At 40.8% G+C, this 17,683-nt stretch overlaps 1 protein-coding gene across 1 annotated transcript in view; it reads right to left on the bottom strand.

The window, feature by feature from the left end:
- Positions 1–17,683, bottom strand: part of LOC127617685 (GDNF family receptor alpha-1-like) — a 113,080-nt gene that overhangs the window by 21,168 nt on the left and 74,229 nt on the right. Inside the window, exons 4-6 of the mRNA XM_052089731.1 lie at positions 7,374–7,725; positions 5,253–5,362; positions 4,426–4,560 (exon numbers count right to left, since the gene is read on the bottom strand). Coding sequence (XP_051945691.1) covers positions 4,426–4,560; positions 5,253–5,362; positions 7,374–7,725 — 597 coding nt within the window. The remainder of the gene's footprint in view (positions 1–4,425; positions 4,561–5,252; positions 5,363–7,373; positions 7,726–17,683) is intronic.

Below are 17,683 nucleotides of genomic sequence, written 5' to 3'. Positions count from 1 at the left end.
GCCCATCTGGCACCAACAATCATCCATGCGATTGTCTAATCAGCCAATCGTTTGGCAGCAGTGCAGTGTATAAAATCATGCAGATACGGCTCAGGAGCTTCAGTTAATGTTCACATCAACTATCAGAATGGGGAAAATGTGATCTCAGTGATTTGGACCATGGCATGATTGTTGGTGCCAGATAGGCTGATTTGAGTATTTTTGTAACTGCTGATCTTCTGTTATTTTCACGCACAACAGACAAAGTCTCTAGAATTTACACCGAATGGTGCCAAAACAAATTACATCCAGCTGAGCAGCAGTTTTGCATATGGAAATGCCTTGTTGATGAGAGAGGTCAACAGTGAATGGCCAGACTGGTTCAAACTGACAAAGTCTACGGTAACTCAGACAACCGCACTGTACAATTGTAGTGAGAAGAATATCACCTCAGAATGCTATTCTGAGATGCAGATTAGCGCTGTTTTAGCGTCATGAAGGGGACCTACACAATATTAGGCAGGTGGATTTAATGCTGTGGCTAATCAGTGTATTTGAGTTGTTTTTCAGCAACACACATCTATAGTTTTACAACATATCTATTCAGTAGATGGGTGGATTGATTTTAAAGTATTGAGACTTCCAATATTGATGTTGTTGCCAGAAGCGCTTCTTAACACAACACAATAATATCGGCCTTATGGAGTATAAAGTTTTTACTCTATAACCATGTTCTACACAGACAGCATTAGCTGTTGTGCTCCATCTCCTTGTTCATATTACCGTCATCACTTTACATGCACGTACTCCCATGAATGTTGACGGGGGTGAATAGGGTGGCTTGACTGCAATGATTGTAATATCGAATAAAAAAGGAAGTAGTATAGCCCATTACTAGACAAAGGAACCATGTTTTTGGGAAGTATTCTTATTACTGGGCCAATTCTGTCCAACAGTTGGGCATTGTTATCTCAGGAAAAACACCCCCAAAAAAAAACATTAAAGAGGCACCAAACTCAATAAGCCTAGATATGGTGAAGGTAAATGCTGAAAAATATTTTTAATAATGCTTGAACAAACTTGAAGTTATCTCTTCTACACTGCTATGCTGCTGTAAATCTGATTTGTTCTTCACAAGTCTGTGCTGAGGACGACGTGTTCCAAGGGCAGAAAGATGCATAGTGCTCAGGGGCTAGTGTAAAGTGTGAGGGCCAAAGCACTTTGTCATAGCCTCTTAAATACCCAGATACTGACGGCACAGGGAACAAACTCCCAGAACTGTCAGGATGCCTTAACACTGAAATCCTGTAATGAGACACGAGAGAATAAGGTAATGAGAAATAGAGAGAGAGAGGGTGAGGGAGTGTGGGAATAAGAGAAAGATAGGACAATAAAGAAGCAGTTTAACCTCCTGAAAATTCTCTTTCAACATCCTCTCAAAGCCTTTGGCACAAAATGAAACAAATCAAATTTAGCTTAGATAACTCACAGAGATGCTCTTCCTACAGAGAATAAAACCTGCCCCACTACAGTTCTACTTGTCTGAGAGTAAAAAAAAAAAAACTGATTTGAGTTAAAGCTGAAGTATTATTTCTCTGGGACCAGCGCAACAAATTGCAAAAATAATGACTGTTTTCAAGGATGTTTCCAGAACATTCACCTCCCAATCAACTCACATTAGACCAGCAGGAATATCTATACTGGTTGGCCTGTTTATGCTGGTTTGGTGCTGGTATAGCAGGTGGAACAGCATAACCATGCTTTCAACCTGCAAAAAGTCTTATGCATGACACTTCAGGTGAAGTTGGCTGACCAAAGAAGGTCATGAGGTGGTGTAGGATTGAGGGGAATATACTTGTAATTCAGTGGACGGACACACGTCCAGTTACAAGCCTCTAAAATTTCCACAATGCGAATGGCTCAACCGAAATGACTAGGTTTGTAAAACAATTATGGTGATAGGACAAAAGAAGTAGCCCTCCAGCCCACTGTCATCAGTGATTATAACAAAAACATGGCCGATATTGATAGATCAGACCAAATTATAAAATCTTACGACGTCCTACAAAAAACTCAGAAGTGGTGGAAGACTATTTATTCTGCTTCATAGACATTGCCGTCATCAATAGTTTCATATTGTTTAACGAATGGCAACACATTCATGTGGCACCAGAGGATGAGCATAGACTGTTGAACTTAACTCAGATAGATTTCAGAGAAACCTGACTCGTCAGCTGAGAGGTATATATTCACGCAAGTTTCTTTTTGCATACACTAAAGCCTGTAGTCCCACCTTGGTCATCACTCCACACAGCCCATGTCTCTAAATTTGAAGAGTCCTCTAAGAGATGTTGGCTATGCTATTGGAAATGTAGGACTGAAAATAAACTAAAGTAGCTTGTTACACGCTGGGGAATGTAATGGCAAAATACTGCTTGGTTCGCAATAGGAACCGTTTTCAGTCTTGGCATGCAGCTGAGTGTGACCAGTTTTGTGAAGAAGCCTAGGTTGGGCTATGTTTACTGGTGTTGTCGTCCTCACCTCTATTCTCCCTCTCTTCTCTCTACAGGTATTGCAGTTGTTGAGAATTCATGTACTTATATCTATTCTGTTCCTGCACTCTTTATTAAAAATGTATTAATTGTATTTAGCTCTAAAGTTATTTTTTTATGTTTTGCTGTGTAAAAAAAGTGTGTGTTTTATTGAACACATAAAATTTATATTTCAGTGTTTGTGTCCTTCAATTTCAGATGCAATCTCAATTTATTATTACAGGTGCTCAAATGATTATTTGAGGAGTGGTCATGTGAAATGTATCTTAACATTCTAAATATTGGTTTTATTCAGTTTTCCCACTAATCACTAGAAAGGTCATAACTTTTAAACAGTAGATTATATTTCTAATCTGTCTGCTATTCTACATTGCCCATAAAATTATGTATATTTCATACACTATAAGTTTTACTCTAGCTTGTAATTAAAATGTTGAAAATGCAGTTGTCTGATGAAGTATGGTGGCTGGAGAAGATTTTTGTAAAAATTGCTGTGTGAAATCTTATTGAAAAAGGATGATTAGCCTTAAATAATCATACATATATTTATATCATTTGAAATCCCTAGTTCTTCTCTTCAATATGGTATATTATGTTCAGGTGTTTGATATTATATGAATATAATATGAATTTTGATATGAATATCATATTCTGGCACATAATGGCGTTTTCTGAATTTTAAGCTCGGCAGGAAAGGGTTAAGCTAGTTAAAAAGCCTGGTGGAGACACCAGCACACAGGTATCAGCATCACTGCAAAGTTGGTCTTGTCAACAGGTCCTGCTTTTTGAGACTGACTCCTGCATGGATCTCTTCCCTACAACCTGCATAGAAGAACAGCTCTATCCATTTTTTTTAGCATTGCTAGTACTCTCACAAGCACTCCCGTTAAACTGATATTACCACTTTGTCTTCATGCCATACTACGAGATGGCTGAACACTTGGTGCAGTCAAGAAAGTGTAGCTAGCAAGAGGCGTACAAAGGTAAAGGTTACAGTAGAGAAGTGTACATAATAGGAAGATGGAAAAGGCTTTTTAGAGGCAGAGGTAAACACTGGCTGACAGGTAGACAGTTGAAAGCCTTGGAAAAGAACTTGCTGGAGTCTGAAAAGATGGACAGAGCAAACTAAAAGAAAAATTAGACAAATGGACAGTTAGAAGTGAGATGGCATGGATGAAAGCATAGTGGTAAACAGACATAAAATAAAAATAAAAAAAGTTTACAGAAGGCATGGAGAGAGTTTGATTCACAAAATGCTCACATCTTTATATTTCCTAGAGGAAGTACTTGAGTGCACCTAAGTGCCAGCAAATAACTGATCATGATCAAAACGTTTGATTTGACGAAATTCTGTGAAAATTACACACAAACCTGTCAAACAGGGGCCTTATTTTGAATTTTGTGGACAGCTATTTGCATTAACACTGTTCACTGCTCATGGTGACTTTCAGTTTGGTGCATCAACAAAGCTCAACACCCTGGAGAAAATTAAGAGTGTTCACACAAGAAACTGTTTTGACTGATTTTTAAAATGTTCTTTACTTTACACAGCATCTTAAAAATGTGATGCCCATAGCGCAAAATATATATAAAAAAAACAACAAAAAAAAACCCAGCAAAGCTATGCAGAAATTCATCTGATGTACATAGACCATCTATTAAAATATTATTATAAAGTGCTATATACAGGATTATAAATAATATTTAAACTTTATTTATTGTTAATATATAAAGCACTTGGTTAATTTATCTGTTGGGTAATAAAGTAGACAAACTGACCTAAATGTCCATCCCAAAGTAATACATGCATACAACAAAACTCATTTGTTACTTTATGCAAATGCACACAGAAGCAGAAATAAACGGGAAAGTCAAGGACAGAGAGACAACTCACGTAGGCAGGCATTGTCTGTAAATAACTCAGTGAATCTGTCACATTCTTCTTTGCTATTGCCACTGCTGCTACAGTCGCAGAATGGAGACACGCTGATTTTGGGGGAACGCAGATAATTTGGGGTCATCAACGTACCTGAAAAAATAAATACATCAATAAATAAAACAACAACACATGTTCCTACATTCTTTGGGAATTTTGTATTTTAAAAATTAGAATATCAAATTTGTATTTAAAGGAATGGTTCACCCAAAATGAAAATGAAGCTAAGGTTTAAAACTCGAACTTGTGAAGTTCGATCAGGGGTTCACTGAGCATGTTCACTGAGCATGTTTTTAATAATTATTTTGTCGCAGTCTACTTTATAAAATGTTTTATTGCCAGGCTGTAACAGGGTTATGCTACAGAGAAACACAACCTCCCACTGGTAAGAACATGAACTGGAGCTAATCACAGATTATTAGCTGCTCTGCTGTATTCCCATGTGTCCAGCTGCTGTTAATGTGTAGTGTGCAGAAGACTGTGGGAAGACATCCAAAGCAAGCAAGAGACTGCGAGAGAAGTGACAGTATATACAGAATATCTAACTAAAGTTTAAGGAAAGTATTGTGTATTTACAATAGTTAATTTTACAACTATTGTAATACTTAAGTATGTATTCAAAATATAATTCATCGATATTTATTTATTTATTTACTGTATATATAAACCTTAGCAGGAATCGAGGTTAGAAGAGCTGTCCTCCTCTGGTTGGCACGTTTAAACAAATTTCTACATGCACAGATGTTTTCTGTGTACTTTTTTTCTAAGGTAAATGACAGACTCACCAATGAGGCCAGAGTATGACAGTAAGCAGTCGGCATAGTTCTCCTTTAGACAGCCAGAGAGAGAGCGAGTTTCTGGATGACAGTTAGTGAAAAAATCAGCCAAGCGAGACCTAAAACACCACATAAACTTTAAATTAATATATCTCCTCTGGTACAGAACTAACATCACTGTAATAATACAGATTTGTATTGCCTGAAATTAAATAGAGCTTGCAAGGCAGCAAAATAATAAAGTTATAGTTTATGTAAGTTTAGGTTTTAGGCTTTATTTCTTTGTAAATTAATTTATTATGTTGTCATGACTTATTGACATTCAGTATACATCTTATTTTTAGCCAGCTACACATAAAATCATCACATTGTCGCTGGCTCGATTAGTTCAAAGAATATCAATAAAGTGCTGCCTTTCAAGCTCTGTAATAAAGTTTTACATTGAATCAAAGAAAACATATGTTGCGAAATATATGTTTGATAAACAATTTGTACACGCACACACACACACACACACACACACACACACACACACACACACACACACACACACACACACACACACACACACACACACACACAGTTCTTGGCTGTTAAAAGTGCTGGAATCCTCAAAAGTCTGTTGCAGTTGCAGGGACAGTGAGGGAAAGTGTTAATGAATATGCTGTGCTCCAGACACATGACGTGGGACTGGGACTATTGTGGGATTTCTGCACAAACACACAGAAGCCTTGGGTACATCTCACACCTAAGGGATACACCTAGATCTAAAAATTAACATTGGTACAAGACCAGGTGAGAGAAAGCGAGCGAATGGGAGAGTCCTATGCATACCAAGAGAGAGTGCAAGAGATAGACAGACACTTAGAGACAGATTGAGAAAGAAAAGGACGAGAAGGAAATTCTGTGAAATGTAAAGACCTGGAGCACTCATGTAAATAAATTCCATTTATTTGTATGAGTGTCTAAGTGTGCCCTGAAAATTCTGAAAGGTGGCTGTTGTGATTGAGCAGGGTCATTAGCTGTCGCTCTTTCTGAGCCTAAAGATGTTTACTGCCCAAAACTACATCCATATTGTGCTAATAAATCCTTAACAAGCCACTTAGAGCACTCCTGAGGTGACTCCTTCCTGGATTTAGGGCTGCAGTTCTTATTGCTAGACTTCAATAATAACCTCAATTGTCCTCGCAATGCTCTATCCTGCCTTACATTAATAAATGCTTTATTTGCCGATAGATAGAGTGAGTGAGTGAGTGAGTCTGTCTGTCTGTCTGTCTGTCTGTCTGGCGAGCCGGACGTGGCCGAGCAGTAAGGATGGACTCCTGGCGGAGAATTAGCAATCAGCTGGGAGAGATAAAGTGGAGCAGTAGTACCAGTTCGAGAGAGAGACAGATGCCAGAACTGTGTGTCTGCGTTTCAGTGTGAACTGGCTGCTGAAAAGCAGTGCGTTATGTGGGACACTAAAAAGTGGAGCAACACATGTCTACGTGGATTGTTTACCTGGTCTCCACTTCCTCCTTTACACATTAAGAACCAGATTTGCCACATTCTAGCTGCTCACAGACAATTGTGTCCCTAGTGGTGAATATGTTTAATTACAGGCAGAATGTTGAAATCTTGCCTCTAAGATTTTGTGAGGCATTTCTAAGTACCTCTAAATAGCAAATTTTGCACTGCCATGTGTTAATGCACACAAGATATGTGTTGCCATGAAGTGTGGATGTGTTTGTGTGCAAGTATGTGAGAAATTGTGAAAACTGTTCTTAATTTTTTATCTACTAAATTTATAGTTTAACCATACTCTATCATTACTCTATACAGTGAGATCCGAAGGACTAAAACCAAATGTTAAAGAATTTCAAAATGTCTGAGACTTAGGTATGCTCCCTTTTAAGCTGGTATGGATTCCGTGATTTAACAAAGTTTCAAGGTTTAAATTAAATCTTGAACCCAAGAATCAGTCTCAGAATTTTGGACTCCACTGTATGCATTTATAATTGATTGCTGATTCATTACATTTAAAAACAATAATAACAAAATAGAGTTAATGCATTGTCATTATTATTATACCTGCACAATATATGGCATTGCCTTTAATAAAACAATATGAGCTCATATTGTGTTTCAGACCTGCAGATGTAGTTGGTCTTGCAGGATGCTTGCAATGTCAGGCAGTTGGGCTTTTCTTTGTCCTCATATGAACAGGCTGGCACGATGGTCTGGCGTCTGCGCTCAGAACAAGCGGACTGATCTCCTAGAGGACAGGAGCAGAAGAGCATACCATAGCTGTGCTTGGGAGGCACCTTGTCAAAGAACTGACGCAGGGCCTTGTGGCACTTCCGCTTGTTGCATACTTCAGCCATTGAGACCCGGCTTGTGCAGGGGCTTATGTAAGCCGAACGGTATTTCTTACAGGTGTCATTTAGGTTGCAGGCCTTTGCTGCATTCAAGCAGTTGTTCTCCTTTGCCAGAGCTGGCTCACCTGCAAAGACAGAGATAATACATAATATAATAGAATTGGTACCATGTGTGATTCTTAGGCTTTGTTCACACTGGGAAAAATCTGATTTGTTTCTCAAATCTGAGAAATGTGGATTACATGTCAGATTTTTTTGCTATTCAGCCTGCAGTCACTTATGCTAGCACGTCAACATTATTTTTTTTCTGCCCGCTAAAATACAGGACAATAGGCATCCTGTATGGGATAAAATACCATTGTAAACCCTAGCAGCAATAAACATTTCACATGCCACATCTCCCCTTTTTTAAGCCACTGTCTGTGATGAATGTGATATTATTTGGATACTGCCCTCATGAAAAACATCCACTGCTAAACTCTCACACATGGTGAACATATGAATCATTACTGTGACAACTTAGGTAGATGTGCTAGCAAAAGCCACTGCAGTTTGTACAGTCAGTCAAACAAAAACAGATTTTTCCTGCAGTGTGAACAAAGCCTTAAAGCTGGAGTATACTGTACATCAGTTTTCCGCGTTGCTGATCGCTCAGCGGATAGAGTATGAGATGCAAATATCGTCATCAGCACAGTCCACGTGGCTTGACCACATGTTGCCTAGATTTTATTGACCCGCAGACGCTGTCCTTGTCTGTGTGCATCATCACATGTGCTGCAATTGACTGAACTAAAAGAGTATATCAAAGCTGAATCACAGAAAATACACGGGTCTTTAGTCTATGGTTTATTGTATACTGAATATATGGTATTTAATTGTGAAATATAATTAAAGGTAATGTAAGTCATTCTTTTGGGATACCATGCATTAAATGTGTCTGTAAAATATCACTGTGGTGTCCTCTTTGACAGCCCTATAGGCTCTGGAAACAGGCAGCTCACCCTTATTAGCCACTTCAACTGTGAAGTGGCTTCAACTGTGCCTCACCTTACCGATCAACACAATTTGCCGAATGCAGTCGGGGAGGAGTTGAAAAAAGAGCCATCAATTCTGACACTTCTTGTGGTATGTAACAGTATTGTGATCACAGTAGATGTCAAATTTTAAAATATCGAGAAAGACAACTCATTTGAATAGGTTACCTGATGCTTAATACAGTGCATGTGTCTACAAGAAGAAAGTCAGAGAAAAGCCTGTTATTTTGATACCAAGAACGGATTCATAAGTGAAATATAAGATTAGTATTACATGAAAAGAGATTTTTACTGTTCTAAAAACACAGATATGTGAAAGTTAGTGGAAATGAAGGTGTCAGAATAACATATTGCTTGTCAACATTGTCGTTGGTGAGTCATTTGAGAGGAGTATGTTGTCACAGCTTAGGGTACTTTGATGTAATATGTATTTTCATGGTGTTACAGTAGCAATGTTATATTTGACAGCTGTCTAGGACTTATACTGACACCAAACAAGTTTATGTTGACATGCATTCACCATGTCACTTCAGAAATGTGTTATTCACAGTCAGCCATGTTTAAATTATTCCACGAGCTGCTAATATGACTAGACTCTTCATCTGCTATAACTACATATTACTTCAAACATATTTTCAAAAGTAACATTCATTTTTCACACTATAAATTAAAAAAAAAAAAATTATGAGGGGGGAAAAGTAAAGATTACCTTAAAAAAATTCAAAATAACAAGAGAAAGAAAGAGAAAAAGAGAGAGAGAGTTGGAGAGAGAGAGAGAGAGCTCAAACAGACAAGGAGTATTATGCTATCCACAGCTCCAAAACCTGAGCTCCACAAAAAATCTTTCATTTGAATACCTCACGGCACTGACAGGTAAGTTAATTAATCATCCTCTTTTTCTGCAGGCATGCCAAAACACAGACGCTGTTTATAAAGAACCTGTTTTGTTTTCTGTTTTTCTATTGGCTTTTCTTTTTGGGCCTGTTACATGAAACAGTGCTCATCCCTTTGGATCCCTGCAGCCTAAACAAACACTCATGTTGGCTGAACAGTGGTCAACAAAGAAGCCAGCACTGCTCTGCGTTTGTCTGTCTGCTGTGGCTAATTGCTGGCTTATTTACACATTCCACAATTAACTGATTAACATTTCAGGAGACTTTTCAGAGCCTGAGCTACAGTAGCAGTTTTGGTTATAATGAGAGCCAATTAAAAACTGGAGGTGGGTTATACTGGTGTAAGGAAGGAGTGTGAGTGTGTGTGTGAGTGTGTGTGTGTGTGTGTGTGTGTGTGTGTGTGTGTGTGTGTGCGTGTTTTTGTGATTTACGAGGACAATTTTGTAAGTTACAAATTAGTAATTACAAGGGTATTATGCTATAAATGTGATTTATGAGGACATTTCTAGTGTCCCCATAATTCAAATCGCTTAAAAATCATACTAAACAATGTTTTATTGAAAATGTAAAAATGCAGAAGGTTTTCTGTGAGGGTTAGGTTAAGGGGTTGTGTTAGGTTTAGAGGATAGAATCTATAGTTTATACAGTATAAAAGTCATTATGTCTATGGAAAGTCCTCATAATGATAGGTAGACCAACATGTGTGTGTGTGTGTGTGTGTGTGTGTTTGTAACAGTCAGCATCTGGTGTGGCCACCAGTGGCATTAACTACTGCAGTTCATCTCCTCCTCATGGTCTGCACCTGCTTTGCCAGTTCTTGTTTTGCAATGTTACCCTACTCTTCCATCAAGGCACTTGCAGGTTCCCAGACATTCTGGGGGGAATGGCCCTATCCCTTACCCTCTGATCCAACAGGTCCCAGATGTGCTCAATGGGATTGAGATCCGTGCTCTTCGCTGGCCAATGCAGAACACTGACATTCCTGTCTTGCAGGAAATTATGCACAGAACGAGTAGTATGGCTGGTGGCATTGTCATGCGTTAGGGTCATGTCAGGATGAGCCTGCAGTAAGGGTACCACATGAGGGAGGAGGATGTCTTCCCTGTAACACACAGCATTGAGATGACAACACGCTCAGTCCGATGATGCTGTAACACAATGCCCCAGACTATGACGGAACCTCCACCTCCAAATCGATCCCGCTCCAGAGTACAGGCCTCGGTGTAATGCTCACTCACGATAAACGTGATTTCAACCACCTCCCCTGGTGATACAAAACCATGACTTGTCAGTAAAGAAAATTTTTTGCCATTCCTGTCTGGTCCAGCGAAGGTGGGTTTGTACCCATAGGTGCCATTGATGCCGGTGATGTCTGGTCAGGACCTGCCTTACAATGGGCCTACAAGCCCTCAGTCCAGGCTCTCTCAGCCTATTGCGGACAGTCTGAGCACTGATGGAGGGATTGTGCACTCCTGGTATAACTTGAGCAGTTGTTGTTGCCATCCTGTACCTGTCCTGCAGGTGTGATATTCGGATATATCAAACCTCTGCAGGTATAGTTACATGTGGTCTGCCAAAGTGAGGATGATCAGCTGTCCTTCCTGTCTCCCTGTATTACTGTCTTAGGTGTCTCACAATATGGACATTGCAATTTATTGCCCTAGCCATATCTGCAGTACTCATGCCTCCATGCAGCATGCCTAAGGCACGTTCATGCAGATGAGCAGGAACCCTAGACATTTTTCTTTTGGTGTTGTTCAGAGTCAGTAGAAAGGTCTCTTTAGTGTCCTGTTTTAATAATTCTGACAAGAATTGCCTACCGTCTGTAAGCTGTTAGTGTCTTAATGACTTTTTCACAGGTGCATGTTAATTAGTCTCCCTAACACTGTTCAGGATGCAGACACACTCACTAAGTCTTGTCTAAAGACTCATCTATTCAGCCAAGCATACACCTTATTTATCCATCAAATCACAATTAGGCTGCTTTAGTTAGGTTTGCCGGAACCAGAAACATTTATCAGAAACATTTCTCATAATCTATAACTCTGCAATAAATTTGATAGAATCGAAGATAATTTTATTCATTTTTTTCCCTGTCCCAACCCTGGGATTCATATACAAAGGTTACCAGAACCGGCCAGATCCAGCTCCGTTCCTGCTTGGTGTCACACTCCACTGCTACGTGTCGCTGAATGATGACGACAAACTACAGCCGGTACTAGCCAGACATCACTTCTGTCTGGCTAGTACACATCGTGTACTTCATATGCCATGGATTAAAAAAATTGGACTAATGATGTACCCTACCGAATCTCACCAAAATGACTTGCCAGTTTAACTGCAATGCACCTCATCAATCTCAGCCTGCAGCATCTTTGTCTATTGATGGACTACACTCTTGAAATGTAATACATAGACTCAATTAATTGGCAAAAAAAGCCTCCATCAGCCAACTAACAAAGGACAATGCATCTATGTGAACTTCTGTAGTTAATCCAGGATGAACTTCAAAGTCATTAGTTCTTAATCTTACAGTTCATACAAACACTGTTAAACATCCTTGTTAAAACACTGGACCTTAACACATAGTTTACAAATTTTACACCATGACTTGTACTGCACACAAATAACTAATGATGGCATTATATTCATTCTGTTCAGCAACCAGAGGGGAACTGGTCCCCACAGTGAGCCTGATTTCTCACAAGGTTATAAACAACAGTCGACTTCAGCTTGCTCACTGGGGGTCTAAATACCTTGTTACATTTTGGTAACACTCACTTAAAATGAAACAATCAATTCTCAATGGATAAAAGTCCTGCCCTACATTTTTTATCTTATTGAATATCCTATTACATTTGGAAAATCTTCAGATTCCTAAAGTAAAATTGGCATTTCATGTTGAATTAAAATTCAAAGATGGTCTTCACAAGTTTAAGTTGGGCATTGTTTGCATATGGTTATTGTTGCAGGTCAGAATGACCAAATTGACCCGTGTATCCATGATAAATCCATGATGCATGTACCCAAAATCTTATACTGTAAACAACAATAATATGATTTTAAATGGCCATTTTAGCTGGTAGTAGGATTAATTTACAATAGCTGGTCTAGGCTATTAGTTTGGGCAGGGATCCTTTTCTGTAAGTATGATCTTTCATGATTTTTATTATGATAAAATGTCCTAGATCAGTGTTAAGATATGACACCAACATCTAGCATGTAAATGTCAGGTGACAGAGTTTCAAACTGTCAATAGAAGATCCAATAGAAGTGGCCTGCCGATAGAAGATCTCATTCAGAGACTGCGTGAGATGCACTATGACACCATGACCTTCAGTAGAATGATGTAAAACAACACCACCACACTCCATCTGCTCATTGTCTGAACTGTAACTCAACACACACATGCACCCTCACACACACACACACACACACACACACACACACACACACACACACACACACACACACACACACACACACACACACACACACACACACATCCAAAGTCCATCTGCCCAGACAACATCTGTCCATCCAAGCCCTGCAGCGCAGAATAGTCACTGTCTCTTTGTGCTCTTCACTTTCAAAATTCAAAAAACCTCTCCTCTCCGAGTTCCACCAGACACTATTATGCAGAGGTGGGCCACTTCTATTAAAATGAATGGGAGAAATTGGAATGCCCAACAGTCAATGGATGTAAAAAATGAAGTCCCGCCATACACTTAAAAGAGCCTTTTAGCTACAGATATCGCCTGTCAATCAACTTGAGAACACGCATGGTCTTTACCTATACAAGCCAGGAAAAAAATCTTATTTTGAAGTAAAGAAGTGCAATTCATGATACCAGTGAAGTCAAATTTTACTGCTGATTTAAATGTGTTCTTTGATCCTAATCTTGACCAACCGTTTTGGAGACTTCTGTCTTTCCACATACAAATAGATTTTACATTTACATTTACATTTATGCATTTGGAAGACGCTTTTATCCAAAGCGACTTACAGAGCCATTATTACAGGGACAATCCCCCCGAAGCATCCTGGAGTTAAGTGCCTTGCTCAAGGAAACAATGGTGGTGGCTGTGGGGATCAAACCAGCGATTACCAGTTTACCAGTTATGTGCTTTAGACCACTACACCACCACCACTCCATAAATAGGATAGGATACATAGATAGGAGCTGCACTTGTATGCTGCATGTTTATATAGAAAACTAGCCATCCAGCCAGCCCAAGAATGTTCAAAAAATGGCCGCCAAGTGGACTGACTTGCTAAAATTACTTTGATTCCACTACTGTCACCTGACATCATCAAGATGTATTGGTCTGTGTGCATGCTAAGCCAGTGTGTGTGATGTGCCCTCTTGATCTGATGCCCTGTGGCTGAGAAGAATAAAACAACTATTCTGTGGATTGTTCCAAAGGTCTGCAGGTTGAAGTGATCCTGTACAGCTGGAATACTTCACCCCCACATAAACCCTTATTCCCAGTTGTAAGGCAGACATACCAAACCAGACTTACACAGACTAGGGCACACACACTAGGGCAGCACAATTTGGTAAAAACAATTGCATATAGGGAGCGTCAGTGCTTCCTAAATGCATCGTAATTTAAGTAGTACTTAAAAATGGTCATAGATTAATTAATGGACATAAACATTTGCGAAATTACACACTTAATACAATTAGATACTGTAGATATCTATTATATTAATTATAAATATTCTTAAACTTTATGCAGTAGTGCACTATGTGACATTGATAATTTCAAACATGATTTTTCTTTACTTTTTAACCATACCATGATGATTTTTTAATTTGTTTATTTTTATTTAGAATATATTTTAAATAGCATATAATTTTATTGGTTTGCTTGTATCAAAATAGCCTACATAGGCCTATATTTATTTTTTAATATATTGTATTTTATAATTTAAAATGAAGGCATAAAACCGACAAATAAAAAAAAATAAAATAAAAATTCTGCATGAATCAATATAATACAAGGATTTGTGAGCAGGACCACGAATTCGGTACTAAGTGGCCGCCTGATTGTATTACAAAATAAATTCAGATGGTAGGGAGATGTTATATTTAAGGGTAACCTGTCTATCTTGGCTCGTATTCCAACCTTTATTCTCATCTTCAACTCGCAACCCGCACTGAAGCATTGTTGTGCTGCATTGATGTCACTATAATTTTGAGGGCAGATCTTGACTTGATCAGTGAATGTATGTAAATGTACCCCATGTATCATCCTATTGTGTACTTGCAAAAGGCATACTTCCAACAAGGTAAACATCATTATATGTATATTTATTTTTTAATTGACTTCACTGACTCTTGCAGCTTGAATTTGTGTAAATGAAACATAGCAATTAAACTTTTGTAAAAGGAATAAATCATAGCCTACTGTGCAATATAATTACAACATGATATATTTAATGATGTAGTTAATTAGTTTGATTATTTAAGAGAATAACTTTTCCAGGCAAGGTAAATTAGATGTATTTATAAAGTTACACGCCAAGCTAGAACAAAATTACATTGATGAGCGACACTAAACGGCTACATTTCAGCACTCACATAGGGACAATGACTCTTAAGAAGCACTTAAAGTGTGTCATTGCAAAGTGCAGTTTTGGGAAAAGCATGTGAAATATCTATGAAGGCATTTCAACGGCATAAATCTGCGCGCGTTTTTGATGCTCGCTCGCGCAATAGAATAAAGCCACGCAAGGAAAAAGGAAGAACTTGACACTTGCAGTAGGAAAAGGCACTATGTGTAAGCGGAACACCTGGTCAAACATTCCATATTCCTGAGTTCTACGTGCTCGGACCTGAGAGAACACAGGACGAGACCGACTCAACCCTGAGATTTGTAAAGGAATTGGGTGTTGCCCAGCCCACTGCTCTACAGATGTCTGCTAGGGAGGTGCCATTGGCCATTGCCCACAAGGATGCCACACTTCTTGTAGAGTGTACTCGATCCCGCAAGGGGGCGGGCATGTCCTGTGTGTGATAGGCCAAAGCGATGGCGTCTGCGATCCAGTGGGCTAGCCTCTGTTTGGGGACAGCGTTCCCTTTCTACTGTCCACCAAATCAGACAAAGAGATGCTCAGAACATCGAAATCTCTGCGTCCACATAGGTACGCAAAGCATGCACCGGACACAGCAACGTTAAGGCTGGGTCTGCCTCCTCCCGGGGCAGCTTAGCTTGCAGGTTTACCACCTGGTCCCTGATGGGGTCGTAGGAACCTTGGGCATGTAGCCAGGTTGATGTCTTAGGATGATGTGAGCATCTGCCGGACCAACCTCCAGGTAAGTGTCGCTGACAGAGAACGTTCGCAGGTCCCCAACCCTCTTGAAGAGGGCCTTCTTCAAGTAGAGGACTCTAAGCTCAACTGACTCTAGCGTCTCGAAGGGAGGGTCTCTGAAGGCCTGAAAGGACCACAGAGAAATTCCATGAGGGGAACAGGCATGGCCTAGTAGGGTTCAGCCTCCGGGTGCCTCTAAGGAACCTGATGATCAGGTTGTACTTCCCTAAGAACTTGCCATCCACTGCATTGTGGTAAGCCGACATGGCGGCTACATAGACCTTCAAGGTGGGGGGGGGCAGCCTCCCCTCTAGCCTCTCCTGCACAGACCAGACTGCGCATCTCTGCGGGTCTTCAGATCGGGAAGAACACCAGTTCGTGAACAAGTGCCACTTCGGGGCATAAAGCTGCCTGGTAGAGGGAGCTCTGGCTTGGTTGATCGTGTCTACGACAGCAGGTGGTAGGCCACTTAGATCTTCCACATCCTGTCCAGGGGCCAGACATGGAGGTTCCAGAGGTCTGGGCGCGTTTGCCAGAGGGTGCCCCGTCCCTGAGAAAGAAGGTCCTTCCTAGTTAGTATCAGAGCGGGCAGTGGGAGGTCTCTTGGGAAGCAAACAGGCCTATGCTTTGCCGAACTGCTCCCAAATCAGCTGGACCGCCTGGGGGTGGAGCCACCACTCTCCGCTGAGCATGCCCTGTCGTGACAGCCCATCCGTGACCGTGTTGAGGTTGCCTGGGATATGAGTGGGGTGCAACGACCTGAGACTCTAAAGGAGGAGATGGCGGGCAAGTTGCGACATGTGACGAGAGCACACACCACCTTGGTGATTTATGTAAGCTATCGTGGTGGTGCTGTCTGAACGAATCAAGACAAGCTTGCCCCGAAGTAGCAGGAGAAACCTCTGCAGGGCAAGAATTACAGCCAGCAACTCTAGGCAGTTGATGTGCCAACCCAGCCGGGGCCACGTGCCTGTTGCACATGGCGCCCCAACCCTGGAGGCATGTGTGGTGACCAGAACGCATCGGGACACCTGCTGTAGAGGGACTTCTGTCTGCAGAAAACAGAGGTCTGTCTAAGGGTTGGATGTCTGGCAGCAGAGAGAGGTGATGAACACACGGTATGTGCATCAGTGCCATGCCCATCTCGGGACTCTAGTCTGAAGCCAGTGCTGAAGCGGTCTCATATGCATCAACCCGAGGGGCGCGGCCGCCGCTGATGATGTCACATGCCCCAGGAGCATATGGAACCGTGGCAGTGGAACTGCTGTGCCTTCTCTGAGCGAAATTAGGCAGTTCAGCACCGGCTGCGTGCTCTCGTTTGTGAGGCGCGCTGTCGTTGAGATGGAGTCTAACTCCATACTGAGAAAAGAGCTTGCTCTTTTCCTAGTTGACCTGAAGCCCTAGACGGCTGAGGTTCCTGAGCACCTGTCCCTGTGGGAGCACAGAGACTCTGGAGAGTCATCAAGGAAATTGAGTACACGGATTTGCAACCTTTGTGAAGACGCGAGGGTAGTAGTACGCCGGGCCGTCGTACGTGAGCCATAGGAAGGGTCTGTGCCGAGGCAAAAGTGAGACGTGAAAGCATGTATCCTTCAAGTCTGCCGTTGCGAACCAATCTAGATGCTAGGCACACATTAGAATAAGTTTCAGCGTGGGCACCTTTGAACGGAGTCTGAGTAAGGACCAGTTAAGAACTCACAGGTCCAAGATTGTCGGAGGAAAGATGAGTATGAGCCAATGTGTATTCACTTTTACATGTCTTTAAGGAAACGCTGACGAAGCGCCCAGGGGCAAAGCTGCACTGGCGGGCAGAGAAGGAGAAAGCCGTTGATACGTGG

Source organism: Xyrauchen texanus, chromosome 24 (assembly GCF_025860055.1).
Source record: "Xyrauchen texanus isolate HMW12.3.18 chromosome 24, RBS_HiC_50CHRs, whole genome shotgun sequence".
Taxonomy (NCBI): Eukaryota; Metazoa; Chordata; class Actinopteri; order Cypriniformes; family Catostomidae; genus Xyrauchen; species Xyrauchen texanus.
This window is presented reverse-complemented; position numbering and strand designations above follow the sequence as displayed.